Consider the following 24326-nt stretch of genomic DNA (forward strand, 5'->3'; position numbering starts at 1 on the left):
TCAAAATCTCCCATCTCTAGTAAGTGGTCAAATTCACAAATAGGGTTTCTAGAAGTGCAGCAGACTACCAGGAGGCTAAAGGCGGCATGATGATGCAGCTGGGGTCATCTGTGTGGGGACTGGGTTCTTGCTCCATTTAGGTAGCTGTCATGTCACGGTTTCTTAAATGCCAGCCTAGCCTATAAGTAGAAAAAGGTCATTTCTTTACATAGAAGAATGCATCATATCATACCATATATATCCAAACTCATTTATATGAGAAAACATACTACCCTTGCTGAACAGAGGATTAACCACAGAGAGTTATGAGCTTTAGTGTATGTGACAACTGGTGGGTAAAAGGGCTAGCCTAAGCAACTCACTCTTGCTTTGAACCCAGAGCCAATGAAAGAAATACTTTTAGCCCTGAACCCAGTCCCTGAGAAACTAGACTCTGAAACTAGAGCCAAAGAAACACACTTTGACCCTGGAACTCGAGTCAGTCGAAAGAAATAGGCCCTAGTTCCAAAACTAGAGCCAGAAAGCTAAAAAGGCCAGTGGAAGAATCACAGTTTGGCCCTGAAACCAGAGCAAACTCTGTCCCTGATCAACTGAAACGTGAAACCAGCCAATCCCTGAGCAGGAAAACCAGCCAATCCCTGAGCAGGAAAACTAGTCAATCCCTGAGCAGGAAAACCAGCCAATCCCTGAGCACCCTACTTCTGAACCCAGAGCCAGTGAAAAGAACACATTATCCTTGAACTCAGAACCACAGAAAACACCCTGACTCTGAAACCAAAGCGAAAGAAGCATACATTGGCCCTAGAAACAGAGACAGTGAAAGAAATACGCTTTAGCCCTGAAAATAGACAAAAAAGCTAAAAAGGGCCAGTGAAAGTAACACAATTTGGTCCTGAAATCAGAGTCATCTCTGTCCCTGACTAACTAAACTAACCAATCCCTGAGCAGAAAAACTTCTCCCTGGGAAAACCCTGCCTTTAAGAAGCACTATATGCCTGGGTTAAAACAGGTCTCACTGAACATAGCGGACAATGAGGACTACTGAGACCTCAAGAACAATGGCAATGGGTTTTTGATCCTACTGCACGTTTTGGCTTTGTGGGAGCCTAGGCAGTTTGGATGCTCACCTTACGAGACCTGGATGGAGGAGGGTGGTCCTTGGACTTCCCACAGGGCAGAGAACCCTGATTGCTCTTTGGGCTGACGAGGGAGGGGGACTTGTTTGGGGGAGGGGAGGGAAAGGGGAGGCGGAGGTGGGGAAGAGACAGAAATCTTTAATAATTAAAAAAAAAAAAAGAAGCACTATATGCCGGGCGGTGGTGGTGCACGCCTTTAAGCCCAGCACTTGGGAGGCAGAGGCAGGCAGATCTCTGTGAGTTCGAGGCCAGCCTGGTCTACAAAAACTAGTTCCAGGACAGGAACCAAAAAGCTACGGAGAAACCCTGTCTCAAAAATCAAAAAAAGAAAAAAAAATGCACTATATAAGATTCTGCCTGTTCAGCCTGTTCAGTTGTGGGCTGTCCTTTCCCATCCTGTCAGAGGCAGCCGCTCTCCTGGACTCCTTCTTCCCAAATAAATCTCTTTCTCAAAAGAGTCTTGGGTGAAGATCTTTGTTCACCAGCATAGACTAGAGGAACCTTGTTGAGATGTCCTTTAGGGCACTGAGCAGAAGAAAACCTTGCTGAGACATTGGGAGATTAAGCAAGGCTGAGCAGAAAAAAAGTAACTACTTTTCAATGGAGAGACAGGAGATTGCTGTTTTTCTGCAGGCGGGGGTGGGATGGGTTGGGGTGGGGATGTTCCCCTTTAGGAGAGTGTAGCAGAATAAGGGGGCTGCAGAAGAAGGGGATAGCTCTGCGAGGACGTTCTCTTAGGGGAACAGAGCAGACATGTTGAACAAATTGAACATTAAAAATTTTCTATTTATTCTATCTCTGTTGTCTTTTTATTAGTTGTGTGAGTACTTGCTAGTATGGGTGTGTGCACATGGGTGCATATAAGTGTCAAAACCCAAAACTTATGTCAACTATCTTTCCTGAATTTCTCTTCATCTTAAAGCATTTTGAGGCATAGTCTCTCACTGAACCTGAAGCTCATTGACTTGGCTAGGCTGGTTAGCCAATGGTCCTCAGGGATCCACCTGTCTCCCCCAGGGCTGGGCTTGCAGGTGTACACTATCATCCTTGGCTTTTTTACATGGATTTTGGGGTTCTGAATGCTCCAATGCCTTCACATTTCTATTTCAAGTCATCCTGTGCAAAATGACTTAATGTAGCTTTGCGTAACTGTTCCTTAGACATTTGTATGTGTGTGTATATATGTATAATGTATATAAAGATACATTATCAGTAATCACTGTTCATGCAATGTAGAAACTTTGAACATCATGTACATATGCATATATAATCAATTCCTTCTATTTTGTGGACATTAACACTTACAGCATAAGTATTTGTCTTTCTTTTTCACTATAGTGTTGGTTATTAAACTCAGGACCTGGTAAACACTAGACAAGTTCACTACCCCTAAGCTCCACCTCGGCCCAACATTTTACAGTTATAGACTTTCCAAGAGCTCTATCTTCTACTCTTTGTCTCCTTTTGTGTTTCCCACAGAGCATATATAATATTTCTATACAGCTATATTCTTTAATTACTAAATTAAAAGAAACAGAGAAAGGAATCTACAACGCATTTCACCATCTTTTTAAAAAAGTATAACTTGGATGTGACAGCTGAGCATCCATCTCCCCCCCCCCTCAGATGGTTTCTTCAGCAAGTTAGAGCAGTGAGGATTGGCTTAGTCTCATAACCAAGTTAGAGTGAAGACACTGGCCACATAATACACATGTTCCAGTTTTTTTAAAAAAAATTTCTGAATCTTGGGCAACTGTTCTCTTGTTAACTCCTTTACAGTTTCTAAAAGCAGTTATTGTCCAAAGCTGGAAGAACTTAAGTCTTCCCAGATGAGCGTGTGAATGAATGGAGGGAGGTAAACAAAAATAAAATTAAAAAAGATGAGGTCTGATAGGGGGAGCAGCCGGATAAGAAAATCAAAAAAGGAACAGTAATTTAAAGTTTATTCCAGCTCTAATGCGGGTTATTCTGACTTTAAGGTAGCATCACATGGCATACTTCTGAGTCCATTCCCGAGACATTCTGTTGTACTTATCTCTGTCTGTTTTATAGATCCGTGCAATCTCTGGCACTAGGGGGTCATCTGGGTTTGGATCACATAGCAGAGAACAAATGGATAAGGTTTAATTTAAATATCACTCCTTATAATTGTCCTAAACCTTGTAGATTAATTTTCTGCCATTTGTAGTATCTTGCACAAGCTTTCTCATAGCATAAATTATACAATGTTACAATGCCTGACAGGATCCCTGTAATGTTTCAAAAATATTTATTTACCTTATTTCTCCATAGTTTTATAGTATATCATTGTTCTTGATAAGCAGACACACACACAGATCTTAGCAATGGTTGGGTCATATTTACAAAGAGTTGATCTATATCTGAACATAGATACATATTTATAAACATATACACATACATATATTCATTCAGAAACATACATATATGTGCATTCTTTCTACTACAAGAGGAGTTGTCTGTCTCAAAAGGAGTGTTCCCTTTTTGAATAATGATTCACTTACCTCGGTGGATTATAAATTATCATTTTCCTTTTCAGTGTGCCTCTGAATGGCTTCCTTTTTTATTCCAGGAATAGGAATATATTTAGACAGAGATGTTAGTCCATCAGCATTAAAATCACATGAATCATTGGAATTCTCTGGAAGGAAGAAGGTAATTACTGGGAATATATGTCAGCCCTGGCCTCAAGTATCTGAGAAGTTCTTTAAGCATCTAAAAACTGCCCTCAATTAGTCCGGCAAAGGGTGTGAGCTAAGGGCCCAGCATCGTCCCTGTTCCTTAAATATGTATCTGACATAGCAGCAGCAACGGACTGAAGGACAGAGGCAAGTACCTCTTAGAAGGTTCCTTCATGGGGCAAGGACATTGAACACTAGGGTATCTCTTCTAGAATGAAAGATAAGGCTGGTCCTGGGGGTGGCAATGGGGTCCTTGTGAGGAGTATGGAAAAACGTGAACTTTTAGACTTCCAGAAAAATATAATAAAAATCAAATTCAAGGATGGATATGAGAGGGAGTGGGAGGGGATAAACTCTGAAGGAAAAGACGCAGGTGAGAGGATGCAAAGATGAGCTGGGTGAGTGGATGGAGGCACTCCTGTGCAGCACATGCGCAGTAGCGGCAACACTGTGCTGTGGGCAGGATTCCTACTTGAGACGATGGAAATGTTCACTTGCTTCGCTTTAGTAGCTTTAATAGCGCCTTTGTGTTTTTCATAACACCATGTTTTGGGCCTTAAGTATACTCAGCCTTTCTCTTTTAAAAAGTGAAAGAAAAAATTTAAATAGCCGTTGTCACAGTCTTTTAGAAAATGAACTTTTGTTTCCGGAAAATGAGGCCCAATGCCGATGGGTCGGTGCACCCCTTTTGGCGATCAACCTCTGAGGCTAGATAGAGACTTCCTTATGATGGCAACTTAGATTCTCGAAAAATGATTTCTAGCTCACGGCTGCCTTTCTTGACATTTTGGGTGCCAGCGTAGCTATTAATGGGCTGGACCATCTCTCTTGTTCCTCATTCCTTCTTCCCATGCCCCCCAAACTTTCCATTACAGGGTTTTTAGACCATTCTCAACTATTAATCGGAATAGGGTGCTCAACCTCAATTGCAGGCTCTTGTTTGAAACTTCAGGCTTTAGGCTTACACAACCAACCCACTGACCTGAGGACTTCAGCAGGTCCAGATCATCTGCTCTCGAATTCATCTCCTGGTATTGAACTTGATGAATCAAGACCTCTCCTCTCGAGGAAACTGAGAACGGAAGTCATGGGTTATGGAAGAGCAAAAACCCAATCCTCCTTCACACGAGCCTTTCACCAGCAATTTGAGTAGTCTTGACCTTTACCTGTGACCTTGTTTTCAACCAGTTTGCTTAGATGAGGTAGACAGACAATTGCCCCTACTCTCATGATGTAACAACCCGTTTCCCTACCAAGGAAGACAACATTCCTCTGATTGGCTGAAAATGTGTCCTCTTCCCTCCCACCCATCCCATGCTCTCTATAAAGCCATTTCCATTTTCCATCTCAACTGCTCCTGTCAACAACGGGGTCCTAATGGGGTCCTACTCCAACCTTTCATGCAGGCGCGTTTTTCTCTTTCTTTTTTAAAATTCATCTATTTATTTTACATCCTGGTCACAGCCCCCCTCCATCCTCCCTTCCCTGTCCCTCTACCCCATTCTCCATCCCCCGATCCCCTCCCCGGTCTTCATCCAGGAAAAGGTAGGTCTCCCATGAGTATCAACAAAACGTGGTCTATCAAGTTGCAGTAGGGACAAGCATCGTCCCCTGTATGAAGGTCGGGCAAGGTGACCCAGCATGAGAAGTAACGTCCCGAAGGCCAGCAAAAGAGCCAGAGCCAGCCTCTGTTCCCGCTTCAGGAGTCCCATAGAGGACCAAGCTACACAGGTGTGACATACATCACGCACGCCCTTGCTGAAAGGCCTTTTCAGGTACAGCTGGACCACTTCAGTTCCCTCACGTGCTGCTCTAATGACCAGGCAGCCTTGGACCCTCAGACGCAAGCATTCAAAACTGGTTCCTTCTCTCTGCACTAGCCCGGCAAGCAGCTTCTCTCTTTGATCCTCACTTCACTCGATGACAACTGTGTCATCCTTTATCCGTCCCGGCACTCATGCACGCGCTCTTTCTCTGGGATGTCTCATCTGTCCCTGCACTCATGCACGCGCTCTTTCTCTGGGATGTCTTTGTCCCCGCACTTGTGCACGCGCTCTTTCTCTGGGATGTCTCTCGTCCACTTGTCTGAACCATCATTAGAGCCTGTCAGAAAGGATTCTTCGAAGCCTTCTACCTCGTTTTTAACATCAGATAATCTCTCTCTCCTCGCTATCACTTTGATTCTTGTTCATATTAATAAAGCGCTACATTGCCATTTATCTACCTTCTACCATTAACCAAATTATTTTATTATCCCTTTCTTCACTTTTAGACCCTATACATCGCTTGATAGAATAAGGTGATTTCACATCAAGGTTATTATGGTTGGAGAAAATAAAATATGAACAAACCTTCATTCTAAATCATGAATTGTATATTCACTATAAACTACCAGCTCCATTAATTAACTACTCCAATTAAACACATAGAATGCAGAGCATATTATGGTAACTAGAGTTTTCCCCCTTTTTCTTCTGAGAAAATTTTGCTGCTTATACTCTAAGGAACTCCTCAAACCTCTTATGACTCCCCACTTTCTGGTCACTTCACCCCTCAGTTATTTGTTTATTTAGTTATAATTAGTTCAAGAACCCCTTAATCCTTTGGGCATGTTAGAGAGATCATGACTTGGCACAGACCTGTAAGTCGCTGTATCTGCCTTCGCTTCTGAGCCCACCAGAGGGATGTGAAGACAAGGGCCAATAGAATGGCGCCACAGATCAGGAGAGCAATGAGGATGGAGTGCCCTAAGGAAAGGTAAATATTAAGAAAGATGATAAATTCTCAGCTGCTTCCTTTGGCCACCTGCAAGAGCCCGGAAGCAAAACTCCAGCCCTTAGAACTCCTTCTGACCCAGAGTTTTTTAAACATGAGCAATTCCAAGTAATGCAGTCCCATGCTTATAAATTCCACAATATACCTGTGCCACGCTCTGATTCTGGAGGCGTTCCTGCAGGAGGAAAGAGGAAGAGACTCAATTCAGGGGGCCACAGATAAACCAAATATCAATATTTCCTTGTATGAGCCTTCACTGCTTCTTATGCAAGTGAACTACATTTTCTAAACTAAAACTTGCTCGTCTCTTGCACACAGATATGTAGGTTGTCTGTTTGTCCTCTGTGACAGCCACTGTGTAACAGAAAATGTTTTCATCTTTCCTCTACATGATTGTCTTCCTATCAGACATCCCTATTGCCAGACCAAACATAAAGCACGTCATGTTTTGATGCCTGGCTTGTCTTTGCTACCGAAGAGTCCTGCTCAATCCAGGTTGTTAACACCCACCTGGGAGGCACATTACAGAAGCGTCTTCCTTGTGCCCACAGTCACTGTGACTCCATGGTCTGGCAGGACAATCCCACAGGGTAGACTCGTTCCCTCTGCACTTCACTTCATTGAGCCATATCGGCCCGGTTCCTGGACCAAACGCTGCTTCTTTCAGTGCCTTCACAGCCTGACCACAGCCCAGCTCCCGACACACGACCTGAGCATCATTAAGATCCCAGGAGTCGTCACACACAGTGCCCCAGGAACCCTTGTGCCAGATCTCCACACGGCCGGAGCAGTCATTATGTCCTCCCTGAAGTCTTATTTTGTCTGAAAAACATCACAGACATCTGGGTTATTCCCGAGAAGATGAAAGCGTCAGGAAGGCTATGGGAGAACAGAGATTCAATTGCTTTACAAACTATGTAATGTGCACTGGTCAAAGTACAGAGAGTAACAGCCATAAATGAGACATCTCCATGACACTACTAAGGCTCAGGGACCATCCTTGCGGGGAGAAGTAAGGACCGGAGGCTGGGAAAGATATAGCAGAACAATTGCATTCACAGCAGTTGTGGCTGTCTGCAGAAGATCAAGTTGGTCCACATCCTATCACGGAGCAAGGAGGGCATGATGAATCCTCTCTACCTAGGAACTACTGACAACTGATGGCTCTTGCAGGCTGGGGAGTCAGTTTTCTTTAGGGATATGGTTCCTGGTAGGTTGACCATGCTTCAGTAGATGGCCCTACACCCATGAGTAAATACACCCATGAGTATATAGGTGGCAGATTGGACCCAATGGGTTATGAAAAAGCAGAAAGAGAAAGAGGCCGTGAAGTCAGAAGGGAAGATAAGGATTGAATCTGAGCGGAGCTAGAGGAGGGGTTGATCAAAATGCATTACATGCATGTGTGAAACTCTTGAGGAATCAATAAAATATATAAAAATTAATGTGAATTAAAAAATTCTATACTCCTAATTTTTAAAACAAAAGTATATGCCTTTTCATCAAAGTGGATATATTCCATCAAACGCTTAACAAATGGAACACATAAAACAGAAGCTTCTGCACAACAAACGACACCGTTATTATGGTGCAAATGCAGCCTACAGCATAGGAGCTGAGGCAGAGGGGTGAATATGATCAAAATACATTGTATAAAATTCTCAAAAAATTATTAAAGATATTATTTAAAGAGTCATAGTGCAACTCAAGAAACTGCAAGTGAATGAGGTCAACATTATTAATGTGGAAATTCAAATTTTCTCACATGGACAAGAGTGATAGGGACAGCAATAGTCAGACTCAAGCATTGCGAGTTTTTCCTACTATCGATGTGTCAAGAGAATATTTGAAAAAATGCGGGAAAAGGAAAGTAAGCCTTTCAAGAATCCAATCATTAATCATGTATTCTCTTTTTGGTTTTCTTAGAGAAAGCAATCAAATAGAACTTTCAGGTACAGAAACAGGAAGGTCTGGGATAATGGTTATTGATCTTGTATGTGGATATATACACATACAATATAACAGTTATATAAAACCAACTATTCCAAGCCTAACTATTGTCTGGAAGTTACCCACTCTTGTTTAACGAGACCTAACAAATCAAGCCGGTGTGCTCAGGGAAATAAAACTTCATGTTTTATTGAAACGGACGGCGGGTGCTCACCGTCACAGGTGATCCAGACCTCCTCGGAAGGGCTGGCCGGTCTCTGCTTCCACGGAGATGAGGGGCACTGCCATAAGGTGTCCACTCCTTTAGGACACTGCACGTCATCTACCCACATGAGCCTGGATGGCGTCTTGTCCGAGGATGTCGGGTTCACGATCCCGTTGTCTGCACAGCCCAGCTGACGGCACACCACCCCCATGGTGGTTGGAAGCATTCTGCTGTTGCCAACACTTCCCCAGATACCACTGTAAAACACTTCCAGGCGCCCTGCACAGTTCTTCTCCCTAGGCACTTCAGCGGCCAGCCTCAGAGACATGAACTCTGGGAGAAAAGAAGAATTGGTGATTTCACAGCTTCTCTGAAGAAAACATCTTTTTGTCCAATGTAAGAACGGCTGTAATAGATACAGTATGTCAACTCCTAGCAATTGGTTAAACCAGCAGATCTCTGCATAAACCAGCAGATCTTAATGAAATACAGTATTAGTTTCTATATATCTGGCTTTTGGATCTGGAGTTTTGTACTCAGGATTCTCTTTTGAAGGCTGTCAGTGCTCTGAGACGCCTGGGAGATTCAGAACCTCCTCTAAGCTCTTTTCTTTCCTTTGTAATATTTTTTATTTAAGTAACATTTTTTCCATTTATTTTTACATCCCATCTAGTTTCCCCCCCCCCCTTCTTTTTTCTTATCTTCTCTCCTTTCTCATCTACTCCCCTTCCCCATCTGCTCCTTCTCCATCTTCATTTAGAAAGAGGCAGTCCCCCCATGGGCTTGCACAAGCATCGCATCTCAAGTTGAGGCAGGACCAAGTTCCTCCCCTTACACTGAGGTGGGCTCAGGTAATCCAGCATGGGGAACAGGTTACCAAAAGTCAGCTAAGCGCCAGGGAAAGGTCTTGCTCCCTTTGTTAGAAGCCTTACTAAGAGACCAAGCTACACAACTGTGACACACACACACACGCACACACACACAGCCTTTGTTGGTCCCATGCAGGTTCCACAACTGTTGGTTCAGTGTCCATGAGATCTCCTGAGCTCAGGTCTGCTGTATCTGGGGTTCCCCCATCATAACCCCCCTGGTTCGTAAATCGCTCCTCCCTTTCTTCTGCAAGACTCTCGGAGCCCAGCAAAATGCTTGTCTGTGGATCTCTGCCTCTGGTTCCATCAGTTACTGGATAGAGGATGGCAATTAGGGAATTCACCAGTCTGCTTATAGTAGATGGCCAGGTACCCTCCCACTTGCTAGGAGTCTTAGTTGGGGTCATCCTTGTGGGTTCTTGGGGCTTTCCCTGGCATCAGGTTTCTCCCTAACACCAAAATGTCCCCCCATCGAGACATCTCTTTTGTTACGCCTCTGAGTTCTTTTCAATGATAGGATTTGGATTTTCTCCCTAAATTACAATAATTTTCACTTGGGAAGTATTATTCAATTCTCACTTGTTTGTTTGTTTTTATGTGCATTGCTGTGCATTCCAGGGGGGTGTTGAGTCCCCTGGAACTGGAGATACAGACAGTTGTAAGTTGCCATGTAGGTACTGGGAATTGAGCCTGGGTCCTCTGGAAGAGCAGTCAGTGCTCCCAACCACTGAGACATCTCTCCAGCCCTTCTCATTGGATTTTAACTGACACATAAGCTGTGTATTTCATAAATATGGTGAGAAGTCTCAGGGCCTGCACATTCCAGTCTAGGTTCAAGTCAGGTCTTAGGTGTATGCATCATCTCATGGTCCCGTCGGTCTGTACAGCCCAGCTGACGGCACACCGTCCCCACAGTGGTTGGAGGCAATTCTGCTGCTGCCAACACTGCCAGGTGACCTGCACAGTTCTCCCTGGGGACTCCATCGGTTGACATTCACTGCCGTTTGCTTCTTAGTCACTTTAAATACAATTGTGACCTGGAGCTATGCACAGAACTTACCTGAGCAAATGACACCAGCATCCTCCTTGTGCCTGCAGTTATGGCGCCCCCAGCCATGTGAACGGCACTGCCAAATATGAGATTCTTTCCCGTTGCAGTTGACCTCATCTAGCCAGATATTCCCCTTTCCTTCATTAAAGTAGGCAGAACCCGTGGCATTAATAGCCACACCGCAGTCCAGCTGCTTGCACACCACACTGGCATCAATCAGATCCCAGCTGTCGTCACAGATGGTGCCCCAGGAGCCCTCGTGATAGACTTCCACTCGCCCAGCACAGCGACCGCCTCCGTCTACCAAGCGAAGCTGTCCGCTTGCTGGAAAGAGAGATGAGGATAACACTGAAGGGCATTTCAAAAGGACTCAGATCCTTTGCACAGTGAGCTCATGAATTCTTACCTATGCAGGGTACATCGCTCTTGTTTGGGACGGTCGAGCTTGTTGTTTGCACCGAAGACGATGAACTACATGGCTCCAATGTATGGGACTGGTTTCCTGCAAACACCAACATTTTCAGGCATATAAGATCAAAAGGTTACGAGGAAGAACGTGGGTCAGGTGGAGAGTCCTCCAGGTGATTTGAGGACAAACACACCTTCAGAAAGAGGAAGGAGGAAGGTGGGCGGGTCACAGAGAGAGGGGGGAGGCAGATGGACCACGTGGAAGTGAAGCCTGGGCTTGGAATAGCTTAGGATACAGTAAGTCAGGGGTTCTCAACTTGCGGGTTGTGACCCCTCTGGGGGAGGGTCGAACAATCCTTTCATAGGGACCACGTATCAGATATCCTGCATATCAGATGTTTACATTATGATTCGTGGCAGTGGCAGAGTTTTAGTTATGAAGTAGCAAAGGAATGATTTTATGGTTGGGGGTCACCATAACTTGAGGAACTGTGTTAAAGGGTCACAGCGTTAGGAAGGTTGAGAACCACTGCAGTAAACCCTAGACAGCAATGAGGCCGATGAAAATCAAGTTCACTTACATTCTAAGAAGACAAATGAAGTTACTACTCTAGCACGTGTCTCACGAACCCCAATAGGCCCTTTCCTTTCCTTTTGCTTCATCCTTGCCTCAGGCCTGCCCATCTGGGCCCGCCCATCTGATTCTAAAGCCCATCATTGCGGGGTGGCTCCTGATTGGATAATCGCAGAGAGGTTCCTGATTGGATCACTTCCGGAGAGGCTTCTGATTGGCTCCGCTCTCCAGTCTCTCACCTGTGCATATTACGGAAGCCACTTGCCCTTTAGAACACGTCGGTGCACCCAGGACAGTCATGAGGCAGTCCCCTAGGTGCTCCTCAGTCCCCGTGCAGTGGTACATGTGTCTCCAGATCCGACTGGCTCCTTTCCCAAAAGGTGCTCCTCCTGGAGTAGAGAGAGCAACTCCACATCTAAGCTGCTGACATAAGACATGGGCGTCTTCGATGTCCCAGTGAGAGTTGCAGAGGGCCCCCCAGGCTCCGAGCACCTTGATCTCCACTCTTCCCTCACAGGAGGATTTGCCGCCTGCCAGGCGGACTTCTGTGTACCCTGAAAGGAGACGGGCCTTTAGAAAAGACATTTGTGACTCCTTAGCCCGCTCCCCTTCACAGCACAGGCACAAATTGAAGACATTTTCCACATCTTACTTGAGCAGACTAGGCTGACGTCCCTGCTGTGGCTACAAGATCCTTCTACAGGGGGCGCCACCTCGCACAGTGAAAGATGAGACTCATTCCCGGTGCACTGGAATTCTTCAGCCCAGATCTGCCCACTTCCTTCTCCAAAATGTGCTCCCCCGAGGATAGAGACGACTGTTCCGCATTGTAACTCCCTGCACACCACACTGGCAGTTTCCAGGGACAAGTCAAAATCACAGACGGAGCCCCACACATCGGCGTGTTTCACTTCCACACGACCGGAGCATGGAATTTCCCCTCCAACCAATCTGGGTTCCCTGTGACCTGAAAAATAACAGTGTTTCTGTGAGAGGTACCATGTCCACATTTTCACCCATGGCGGGATTAGGGGCATGGTGGGTTCGCGGTGATTTTTCACACGGCGCCTCCTGGGTCTTCTGTCTAGACTGAGCATAGCAAATTGACAATCTCACGTTTCTCAATGGACTGGTCCTCCTAAGAAAACTCTTAGAACTTTTTATTTTTTTTAAAGCCAAGATCAGAACTGCTCTTCTCTTCCAGTATGCCACCTGCAGTTATTTACGACACACAGCTTGTTCACTGGCTCTCGTCAGCCCGCTTGCCAAGTCTGCCTCATCCTTATCAACCCCCGCTCGGTTGGTTTTCAACATATTTCCATTTTGAACACTGAATGAACACAAGATGTTTAAGAGAATGCACTACACTTGCTGTCCAGAACTTTGCTGTCCTCTTCCCATTTCTTTGTGACAGGACTTTATCATAGGCTTTCTAGACAGATAGACAGACTGCGCATGCTCTGCCTCTCACCACACAGCACTGCGCTTCCTCTGCTCTGCCAGCGGGAAGGGGCAGCGCTGAGCCTCCCAGACCTTGTGCCTCTAGGACCAAGAGAGCGAACAAACCTGTATGTCATTTAGTGTAGCTGGGCTTTAGAATGCAAACAAAAGAGATGGGTTCTTTGTCTTCCATTTGGATAGGAATTCACTTTAATAGTGAAATTTTGGCCTGCTAAGCCACGCTATCTGTGTTTCTAACGCAGCAAATAGTCCTATCTGGCACATTTCCGGAGGTATTTTAGTGTAAGAAAAACAACATATGATCTGAAAAGAACAAGAGAGTATGAACACTGCAAGGGCCCAAGAGCTGTCTGTCCATCTGTACCGTGCCGCAGGCGGCCTCAAAGATCCACACAGACCTCTGTGAAGGACCCAGGCTCTTTAGAAGGCCCGACCTCAGATGTACTTTGTAAAAGAAGTGAATTTGAAGTTGTTTGTGTTTTCGAGAAGCTGGAATGGTTGCTGGGTGTTAAAGGAAACCCTCCTTTGTCTTGGGGGCCGAATCTCTCCACCTGACAAGGAGCCCATTCCAATCTTAGTTCTAGTTCTTGTTACTTGGCATCTCTTTTGTGTTGTATGAAGAAGAAGTGTAGGAACTAGTTAAACCAGGACTTCCTCCTTTTGTTCAATAACAACGTAAATGATGTATACCAGAAGGAAAAATAACTGTCATTTGAAACACTCGGAGTGTCTTGTCCCTCAGCTAAGTTGGTTATAAAATGCAGCCAAAGCAGAAGATGAAACTGGTCCCCCACAACAAAAGCAGAAAGCCTACCAGCCAGGCAGCCTTCTGCTCTGTATCTTTCATTCAGCCTTAAGGTTTCAAACGGCCTTAAGTCAGAGACCAAGAATGGACAGGCAAAGACTGGTTCCGTGCTTATTGGCACTTGTAAATGTGCCTTTTGACATCAGATTAAGGCAGCTAGACAAGAAGAAGCCTGGGAAGTTGGGGTAGCATTCTCTTGCTAACTTTGAGAATAGTTGCTATAAACCTCAAGTCCGAGGTTGCAAGTGTGTACTGTGACACCTGACTTTTTATGTGCATTGTCAATCTGAACTCAGGTCCTTATGAGTGTGTGGTAAGTGCATTACCTACTAAGCCATCTCCTCAGATGTCCCCGTTACATTTTCAGCTGAAGGATAATTCGTAGTCTGTCAATATATTACATAACATAATACAGACATAATGATATGAGTTAAAATACATTACTCCTTTCCAAAAAATAATGCAATGAGATTTATTTTTAAAATAAATTCCAGTTCTATGATTAGTATAAGCAATGCGCCTGCACATCCTGATTTATAAGGCTTTAAAAAGCATACAAAGTAAGCCATATCTGGGCGATAGTGGCACAAACTGTGAGTTTGAGGCCAACTTGGTTTGTAGATTTAGCTCCAGGACAGCCAGGGCTACGCAAAGTAACGTTGTCTTGAAAATCGAATTCTCAGGAACCCATAAAGATGACCCCAGCTAAGACTCCTAGCAATAGTGGCGAGGGTGCATGAACTGGCCTTCCCCTGTAATCAGAGTGGTGACCACCCTAACTGTCATCAGAGAGCCTTGATCCAGTACCTGCTGGAAGCAGATGCAGCGATGCACAGCCAAGCACCAGGCTGAGCTCTGGGAGTCCATTTAAAGGGAGGGAGGAGGAGGGAATATATGAGCAAGACGAGTTAGGACCAAGATGAGGAAGTCTACAGAGAACTGAACCGAACTCACGGGAAATCATGAACTCTAGACTGACGGCTGTGGAGCTTGCAAGGGACTGAACTAGGCCCTCTGCATGTGCGAGACAGTTGTGTAGTTTGGTCTGCTGGTGGGGCCCCTGGCAGTAGGATCAGGATCTATTCCAGGTGCATAAACTGGTTTTTTGGAGCCCATTCCCTATGGTGGGATGTCTTGCTCAGCCTTGATGCATGACGGGGAGGCTGGTCCTGTCTCAGCTGAATGCCCCAGGCTTTGTAGATTCCCCATGGGAGGCCTTACCCTTTTGGAGGAGTGGATGGGGGGGGGCGCCAGGTCGGGGGCAGGGGAAGAAAGAAGGGATGGGAGGGGAAATTATGGCTGGTATGTAAAATGAGTTAAAAAAATTACAAAAGGAAAAACAAACACCAAACAAAATAAACCATGTGCACAACATTCATAGCATCCTTGGAATTAAGCTGTTTCTTAACAAAGTCTTACCTGAGCAGGTAACTTGGGCTTCATCATAGTGTTCACAGGAAAGGCCGCCCCACTGCCAGTTTTTGCATTGCCAAAAAGAAGTTTCATTTCCATTGCAGATGCCAGGAAAGAGCCACATATCTGTCGCCTTACTTTTGGAGTAGGTTTTAGCATATATCTGGAGTGCAGAGCCACATCCAAGCTGTCTACAGATGACATTAGCATCACTCAGGTCCCAGCCTCGGCTACACATCTTCCCTACCAGCTTCTGAATCTCTACCTCCACAGTTCCGGAGCAGTGACTGCCTCCACCTACAAGTCTCAGTTCTATATCCGACCCATCTGCCGAAGAAACATAAGCACAGGCTGAAGGAACCTGGGGAGACACCGTGTCCCCAAACACACCCATCCTCCCCTCCTTCCCAGATACCCAGACAATGGAAACTATGACTTACCTACCTCCGATTACTTGCTTGCTTGTTTCTTAGCATTATCGAGGATTGAACCTCGATAATGTCCCTTACATACACTGGACAAGGGCTGTATATGCCTGATGCCACTTTGTACTTTTGGTTTAAGTTTTGAGATGGAGTCTCAGTAAGTTGCCTGAAATGTGTTTGAATCTACCATCCTCTGCCCTAGCCTTTCTCCCAAGTGGTTTGGATTGTAGGCGTGTGTCACCATACTCAATTTTTGCTTACCTATTTCTTGAGGTTTTAATAAACAAATGTAGGCTGTGAATTCTACCGTAAATGGTACATAGTTCTAAAGACTAAAAAAGCTAAACACACACATTCAGACAGGCACGCCGCTCATCATAGTCCCTTATGCCAACTGTCCAAGCTCCACATAGATTTAGAATTTAAGGTGTGGTTCTAAGCACTCCTCCTAGTAATGGAGAACGGAGCCAAGCATCCCTCCCATGAAGAATGGGCCAGATTTTTCAGAGCTGTGAAGGAATTCCCAACAATGAATGAATTATGTCCACGACTCAAAGCTCCCACTTCTTCCTCTTTCTAATGAACACAGGTTCTTCCCTCCTGGATTTAGCTTTCGTTTTAACCCACCAGAACACGTCACACCAGCGTCTTCTCTGTGATGACAGTAGTGCTTTCCCCATTCCTGATGTTTACACTCCCAAAGAGCCGATTCATCTCCTTCGCAGGCGACACTGTCAAGCCAGATGGGTCCAGATCCCTCGCTGGCATTAACTCGGCCAACGCCGGCGATAGCGGTTGGACAGCCTAGCTGCTTACACACCACGAAAGCATCCTGACGATCCCAGCTGTCGTCGCACACCGTCCCCCATTCTTCCTGGAACCTCACTTCCAGTCTTCCTGAACATTTGGACGCTCCATCCACCAGTCTCAGGCTCAGATCTGCTCCCTCTACAGCAGCAACGACAACAAACAGCAGCAACTTCGTGAAAGGGAAATGAGGGTAGTGTGGCTGAAAGTGGCTCTAGCTGAGTCAAAGAAAGGGGTGGAGACGTGGACAGAGGCAGTCATTCGACAGCACCGTTATGAGTCGCTAGGGAGAGAAGGCGAAGTGCCTGAGGCAAGGACAGTACTTACTTTGGGAAGTGCCTCGGAGACAGTTTTGTGCCTGTCCGGTCACTACAACTGATGTAGAATTGTTTACTCTAACTTGTTGAAATGTATCTGCCTGTGTTTAGGTTTCTTACCACGAACTCCAGTCTGTGTAAATATTCAGCATCTGCTTTCACTGTTAACCACACGGTCTGTCTACGTTACCCTGCTTCTGCTGTGCGCCTGGCCCTTTTGTGAGTCTCTGTGGAGGTCTGAATGAGACTGTTCCTCATCAGGCTCAGATGTCTGGACACTTGCCTCTCAGTTAGTGGCACTGTTTGGGAGACTTAGGAGGCGTGACCTTTCTGGAGGAAGTATGCCACTCGGGGGATGGTTTTGAGGTTTGAAAGCATTACACCACTCCTGGGTTTCCCTTCCGCTTTGTGCTTGCATTTTCAGACGTGAGTGCTCAGCTTGGTGCTTCAATGACCGGGTCTGCCCTTGTCATGCATCCCACTGTGATGGGCCCTTAAGCCCAAATAAATCATTCTTTCTATAAGTTGCCTTGATCATGGTGTTTAACAACAGTGATGGAAAAGAAACTAATAGGAAACTTCTTAGTTTAAAGGCAGAGCAGTGGGGGAAGGGACCGACCCACTCCTCTTACCTCCCCCAATCAACACCCCTTAAAGAGCCATCCTTGATGCTGACAGCCTGGGTCCCTGTGTCAAGTGTTAGCATCACCAGGCTGAGGCAGTGCTTTCTTATGGGTAATCCAAGTCTCTGTGCTGGCACTTCCGTTTTTAATTACTGAATTCTATGGATTTGAGCTAATGGTTTGGGAAGGGGCAGGTCGAGGTGGTTAAAAGGATTATGACTGAGAATGATGAGGAGGGTGGTTTGCTTTTAAACCAACCTCAGAAATACAAATAGTGAATGTTATTTCAGTTGTGTTTTTTTATAGATACATAAAATTATGTATTTGTGGTATTCCTATATTTATATCTCGAGCTATCCGATATATCTGTTTCATCTATCTATCTATCTATCTATCTATCTATCTATCTATCTATCTATCTATCTATCTATCTATCTCTATCATCTATCTATCTATCTATCTATCTATCTATCTGTCTGTCTGTCTGTCTGTCTATCTATCTATCTGTCTATCTGTCTATCTGTCTATCATCTATCTATCTATCTATCTGTCTGTCTATTATCTATCTATCTGTCTATTATCTATCTATCTATCTATCTATCTATCTATCCGTCTATCATCTATCTATCTATATGTCTGTCTGTCTATCATCTATCTATCTATCTATCTATCTATCTGTCTGTCTATCTGTCCATCTATCATCTATCTATCTATATGTCTGTCTGTCTATCATCTATCTATCTATCTATCTATCTATCTCTCTATCTATTTCTCTATCTGTCTATTATCTATCTATCTATCTATCTGTCTATTATCTATCTATCTATCTGTCTATCTATCTATCTATCTATTACCTATCTGTCTGTCTGTCTATCTATCTATCTGTCTGTCTGTCTATCATCTATCTATCATCATCATCATCATCTACCTATCTTCTACTACTTATCTAGAAATGACATGAAAGCAGGAATAAAATAGTCTAAAAGGACAGAGAATACTAACAGGAGGGAGAAAGACAAGGAAAGAATAAGGGGTCATGAGGGAGAAATGTAATATAATATTTGAATATACAAAAGCTTTAAAAATTCACTACTGACCCCTCTAACCTCTCTGCCATTCCTCTCTTTGCCCCTTCCTTTTTCAACCCTCCCCTCTGTACCCTTCCACCTCAGCATCCCCTGCCTCTCTTTACCCTGTCTTCAACCTCCATCGTAATTTTCTTAAACTCTCTCCGTATGATGGAACTATATCTCGTTATTTGTCATTTTCCTCATAACTGTTTTAATTGCTTGTTTATTTATTTTGAATTGTTTACATGTGTATTGTATGCCTGAGCATATGTATATGCACCATGTGTGGGCAGTACCCTTGGAGATCAGGGAAAGAGGAACCAGATCTTGTGGAATTGGAGTGATCGGCAGTTGTGAGTCATCACATGGGTGCCGAGAACTGAGGCCAAGTCCCCTGTAGGAGCAGTAAGGACTCTCTTATTCAACAAGCCATCCCTTCAGCACTTCCCAGGCTCCCTAAACTACTTCCATTTCCTGATGTCAGTTAGTGAATGCACAAACGTTAGAGCTGGGACCCCACATGAGACAGTAATGAGCTGATAGAGAGAGGTTCAGGGACTTCATTATGTTCTCAAGGACTCGGGCTTACAATCCCGGCACCTTTTCCCTTCGTCTGTCCCAGAGAACAGAAAGCCACGAGGCGTCCTTACTTAAGCAGATCACTCCAACATCCTCAGCGTGGTCACAGTTGTGCTTTCCCCATACTTCGTGTTTGCAGTCCCAGAGAGCTGACTCGTTTCCACTGCACATCAGATCGTCAAGCCAGATCGGTCCAGAACCAGCACCAAATGTCGCTGAGCCAGAGAAACTAATGGCACTTCCACATCCGAGCTGCTTGCAGATCACGGAAGCGTGGTCTTTGCTGAAATTGTCGTCACACACTGTCCCCCACTTTCCCTGGAACTTCACTTCCACTCTCCCTAAACACCGGTTGGCCCCGTTGTTCACCAATTTCATCTCCAAATCGGATCCATCTAGAGAGAAGACCAAGGTTAGGAAGCGAAGTCTATTCATAAGCAACGAATCATTTAGGGTTCCCTGGATACTTGGGATTTGATGACATTCTTAAAAAATAGTGTTTAGCTTTTAGATACTGCCCATTTCCGCATAATGGAAAATTTTGACCTGCTAAAATCCAATGCACAATAAGGATTCTCCTTTACATCCACTTTCCAAGGGAATTGTATTATAGATCAAAATATTCTTTGTTATAGAAAAGGTCAATATGGCTCAATATTCACATACAGAAAAAGAAGCAGAAAAAAGGAAATTGGCCTTCTAATCAAGTTGTTGAAAATGAGAAAATGGTTATTTACTGAATGCTTAGATTCCTCATTTTAATCTCTCCATAGCAAAAGAGTTCTGAGAATAAATAATTGATGTTGAATTTGAAATTAGAAAATAAGAAAAAGCAAAGATGAAAATGCCTAAATAAACACAACAATTTGCAAAACATTATGCGCTATCACTTTTTTTAAAATTTTGAGAAAATAATTTATTTCAGTTTTCTGAATCAAAGTTTGTTTTTTCTCCAAGGAATTTACTATCATTTTCAGCAAAAAGAGGAGGCTTTGTTTTCATTTTTTTAAACTGAAATTTGTTTCTCATGCCACGAGTTCCTGTGAAGAGTAAAATACACGAAGAAGGGAGACTTTGGCTGAAATCTGGGGACACTTGAGAAGGTGCAGTTGGACAAAATGTTTAGAAGCACTTTCTTTCTTGAACAAGAAATTACATTTTATGAACTATAAGCTCCAACAAATGACCCTAACATAAGTTTTCATTATGGGCAATTAGTAATAACAATTAATAAGAGTAAGATGTCATAATCAAAGTATACATAAGTGCAGCACATGCCACAGTCTTCGGTTCTTACATGTTGAAGCACTACATGCTATCATCATAGCCCACTTCATATGTCAGTGATCTGTGACTCAGTAGCGGGCCTAGCACTGATCACCTAGAAAGATCGTGAAGCTAAGCTGTGAGTAGCACAGAGGTTGGGGGAGTGGCCTGACGCCGGTTTTCTGTTGATTTGTGTGCTGTCGTCTCCCAAGAGGTAGACTCTGCAGACTAAGCAGCAATTAGGGTGAAGGATCTCACATACGCAGACTCCTATGAAACCAGGGAGCCTCCAGTGGCTATTGGTTCCTTTCCTCTTATTGGGTTCTGGTTGCACTTTTAAGTTTATAATCTTCTAAAAAGTAAGTTGAATTTCACTCTTCATCAGGTAAGAAAATGAGAGCAGAGCGCACTCCACGGAAGTCAGAACTGAATATCAACTCTCTATACAGGTAAGAGCCTGGAAAGATTTTCTCGTGGCTTTGAAATTTGTTGTAAATGCTACTTTTGTTTTCCCATCATAAAAATTAATAATTTAAAAAAATGAGGAGGAGGAGGAAGAAATGAATATGGCTCAGTCAACCTGGTAATGAAAGATGGGGGTCCATGAAGCAACTAACATTTTCAGCACTTTTGTTATATACCAGTATGCAAAGAGATCTGCAAGTGTCATCACTGAGTTATCAGATGCTCAGAAAGATTAAATAGTTTGCATAAAACCACAGCATCAGGGAATGATTGTGCTAGAATTCAGCCCAGCATTTTTTCCAAGAGAGGGACGAGTCAGAAATACGTGCATGGGATTTGCTTTGAACGCAGGTAATCCTTACCTGAGCAGGTCACTCCAACATCTTGCTCGTGGGTACAGTTATGCTTTCCCCACCCCTCATGTTTGCAGTCCCAAAGAGCTGACTCATTCCCGGTACAAGAAACCCTATCCATCCAGATGTCCCCGGAGCCTGCACTGGAGTTAGCCCATCCAAGGGCTTTAATAGAAGTTGGGCATCCTAGCTGCCGGCAAACCACAGAAACCTCATTCATGCCCCAGCCGTTCTTGCACACTGTTCCCCACTTCTCATGGATCTTGAGTTCCACTCTCCCAGTGCAGTTGTTTCCACCACCAGTCAGTCTCAGTTCCTTTTTCATTCCTCCTGCAATAACAATTGAACACAGCAATGATGGCCAAGCGGAGTTCAGAGAGCAGGTTGTGCTTTTAGACGACTTACATGGGACTTAGAGTCGGAGTGGAGACCATCCTGAGCCCACTGTGGGATCATAGGAGAATGCTATTTTTACAGCACCGGATAGACTCATTAGTACCACAGGCTTCAAGTAGAACAATGGCAAACCTGGGAAAGCTAACAGCATGGTAATCTATGGGATTTTAGTTCTGTGGCTGTGTAGCCTTAGCTGTGGCGGTTTATACCTTCTAGGAGAAGATGCCCAGAGTGTCACAGGGTGAGCTCCGTGTGTTTTCTCCTGTCATAAACTCAATAGAAATAAAGTTGACAGTGACCATGTGGGGATGGAAAAACAAGTTGAAGGGGATTAAATATCCATTTCACACATTTATATAAAAATTTACAAAGCTGCTGAAGTCTCCTGAAACTAGTCTTTTAAGCAGAAAGGAAGAAAGTTATTTTCCTTTTACCTTCGGTGACAAAGTAAACCGTTTCCTCCTTCCCTTTCTCAGATTACCTCAGATGCTTTTTTTTTCTGTTACTTTGACTTAACTGAGGAACCCAGTGGGCCTACCAGCCTGACTTTCTGCAATAAATTTTTTAATGTAAAATTTAGGTTTTGAATTAATTAAAGTGTTTTCGGAATTCTCTTTTCCCCAAAATCTGTGCTTTCTTCTCCTCTTTTCTTTAAGCCTGCCACACACTGCTTTCAATCTTCCTGTAACGTGGGATTGTTTCATTTGAGTGAAGACCATGGTAACAACTCAGTGTCTTCTGCTTAGAATTTTATTGTGTGCTTTTAATGTCTGAGTCAACATGGTAATGAAAGATGGGGGTCCATGAAGAAACTAACATTTTCAGCACTTGTTAGATACCAGAGTGCAAAGAGATCTGCAAGTGTCTAACTCTGTGGAGCACGGATGATACTTAACATACATAGAATTGTGAATTTTGTTTGACAATTCATATCAGAGTGGGTTAAGCCCATAAGTAAATATGATGAAATACTCACCAGGAGAAATAGTGCCAGCAGAGGCACTGAGAAGCGAGACTGTGGCCACAATGAAGATCCCTAAACAGACAAACCTTTTGCAACCTATAAGACAAAGGACAGAAGCAAAGCTTACTAATGAGAGATTCCGGAGAGGAAGAGGTTCAGGGTTTAGAATCTGACAACACCAAACCAATAAAAAGAAAGACCCTTCCTTCCAAATTGGTGGCAAACAGGAAAGATACAGACCCCGAACTTACATGCAGCCTACAAGTGGGGATTTGCGAGAATACTGAGTGTGGAAGCGAATTTTAAAGGCAGGTCTTAAAGAGGCATCAGTGAAACTGGGTGTGGCAATGCTCTCTGTACACTACAGGACAGTAGTCTGAGCTTTCTGTCCCTCTACCTTCTCAGCATCAGTTACTCTCTGTGTCTACCTGGTCCACACAGTTAGACAGTAAGTTCACGAGAGAATGGATTTCTCATGTCACGACTGTAACGGTGCTTACATTCTCAGTTGGGTGCCAAACAGTCTACTTGGCATCCCAAATACCCAAAAGTTAGCCTTCTCATCTCCACACACAGCATCAAATATGCTTAGTACTATTTCATCTCTCTGCTCCACAGTGGCCACAATTCAACACTCATGTAAAACTGAGGGATGATGTTAGCTGGTCCACGCACACCATGAAGTAGAACTTTGCATTGACTTGCTTCTACAAACATCTGCTGTAAATCAACTTTTAATAAATGTTGATTCCTATACTTTATCTTTCTTGACAACTCCTGTTATCATACTCAGGGCAGTTCTGCTTCCTTCAGGTTCTGACTTGATCGTTCATCTCAGCAACTACACAAAACTAGTACAATCACTGCTTCCTTCCTTATGATTTCGGGTTGGGATCGACGACTGATGACAAACACTCTGAATGCCCCTTTCCATTCCTTGCTAGCCACATCCATTTGCTCTCAGAACACCTCTAAACCCCACTAAAGGATAAATATAAATGAGACACACTTACTGGGAGATCCAGCATCTTCAAGAAGAACCATTCTGAGCCTGCCCATTCCAAAGTTGAATGATTTCGATGGCTCTTCTGTCTCCTTGTGCTATTGCATATATAGAAGTGTTCTCCGTAAGAAAGTGGAGGACCATGGATGAAAACAATCATCTCATTCTTAAAATAATCGTCTCGTTCTTAAGAACGGAAAAGCTCCACGAGGGAGGAGTCAAACTCAAAGGGGAACTCTTTTTTGCCTTCGCCCTCTTCCCCCACTCCTTGGGACATAAAACAACCAAAGGAAAATTTAACACTTTCCATAGATTTACAAAAACTAGGAAGTATATTCATTCATACTCTTGTTGATTGAATACTTTAATTATTTCTTATTTATGTTGGGTGTGTGCCTGCATATATATATATATATGTACCACATGTGTGTGGGTATCCACAGATTCCAGGAGAGGTTATTGGAATCGCTGAACCTGAAGTTATAAGAAATTATGAACCACCGTGTGGGTGCTGAGAACAGAACTTGATCCTCTATAAGAGTAGCAAATACTCCTAACGGCTAAGCCATCTTTCAAGGCCCTATTTTTAATTTTTGAAGTTTATTACCTTTATTCAGGGCTGGGTTTTAACCCCGAGCCTTGAAGATACTAGGCAAGTGTCTACTATTGAGCTATTCTTCCAACACTTTAGTTTTGTTTTGACTAATAATTT

At 44.0% G+C, this 24326-nt stretch overlaps 1 protein-coding gene across 2 annotated transcripts; it reads right to left on the reverse strand.

Annotated features, from left to right (window-relative positions):
* Cd163 (CD163 molecule) lies at positions 1 to 23765 on the reverse strand. 2 transcript variants are annotated; one of them, XM_050164140.1, is made up of 17 exons: positions 23625 to 23765; positions 22624 to 22707; positions 21261 to 21581; positions 19239 to 19562; positions 16399 to 16719; positions 15353 to 15673; positions 12320 to 12634; positions 11907 to 12221; positions 11092 to 11187; positions 10695 to 11009; positions 8775 to 9098; positions 7121 to 7432; positions 6756 to 6785; positions 6475 to 6582; positions 4818 to 4907; positions 3659 to 3712; positions 1 to 179 (listed from the first exon to the last, which is right to left on the reverse strand). In XM_050164140.1, exons 1-16 carry the CDS (start codon positions 23668 to 23670, stop codon positions 3690 to 3692), a joined length of 3345 nt encoding a protein of 1114 aa, XP_050020097.1. In that variant the 5' UTR covers positions 23671 to 23765; the 3' UTR covers positions 1 to 179; positions 3659 to 3689. The 2 variants fall into 2 exon arrangements, with proteins under 2 accessions (XP_050020097.1, XP_050020096.1); XM_050164139.1 differs by having other exon boundaries at positions 3659 to 3795.
* Positions 23766 to 24326: the final 561 nt, after the last annotated feature.

This window comes from Alexandromys fortis, unplaced genomic scaffold (genome assembly GCF_014885135.2).
Source record: "Alexandromys fortis isolate MF-2015 unplaced genomic scaffold, M_Fortis_MF-2015_v1.1 scaffold_150, whole genome shotgun sequence".
Taxonomy (NCBI): Eukaryota; Metazoa; Chordata; class Mammalia; order Rodentia; family Cricetidae; genus Alexandromys; species Alexandromys fortis.

What these genes read in the sequence shown, in the direction of transcription:
- Cd163 (XM_050164139.1), bottom strand. Translation starts at nt 23,670, where the DNA reads ATGGGCAGGCTCAGAATGGTTCTTCTTGAAGATGCTGGATCTCCCA. An exon ending in TGTTGGAGTGACCTGCTCAG is followed by an intron (nt 19,563 to 21,260) that starts GTAAGGATTACC and finishes TCTTCTCTCTAG; the next exon opens with ATGGATCCGATTTGGAGATG. An exon ending in GAGCGATGTACCCTGCATAG is followed by an intron (nt 11,010 to 11,091) that starts GTAAGAATTCAT and finishes CTCTCTTTCCAG; the next exon opens with CAAGCGGACAGCTTCGCTTG.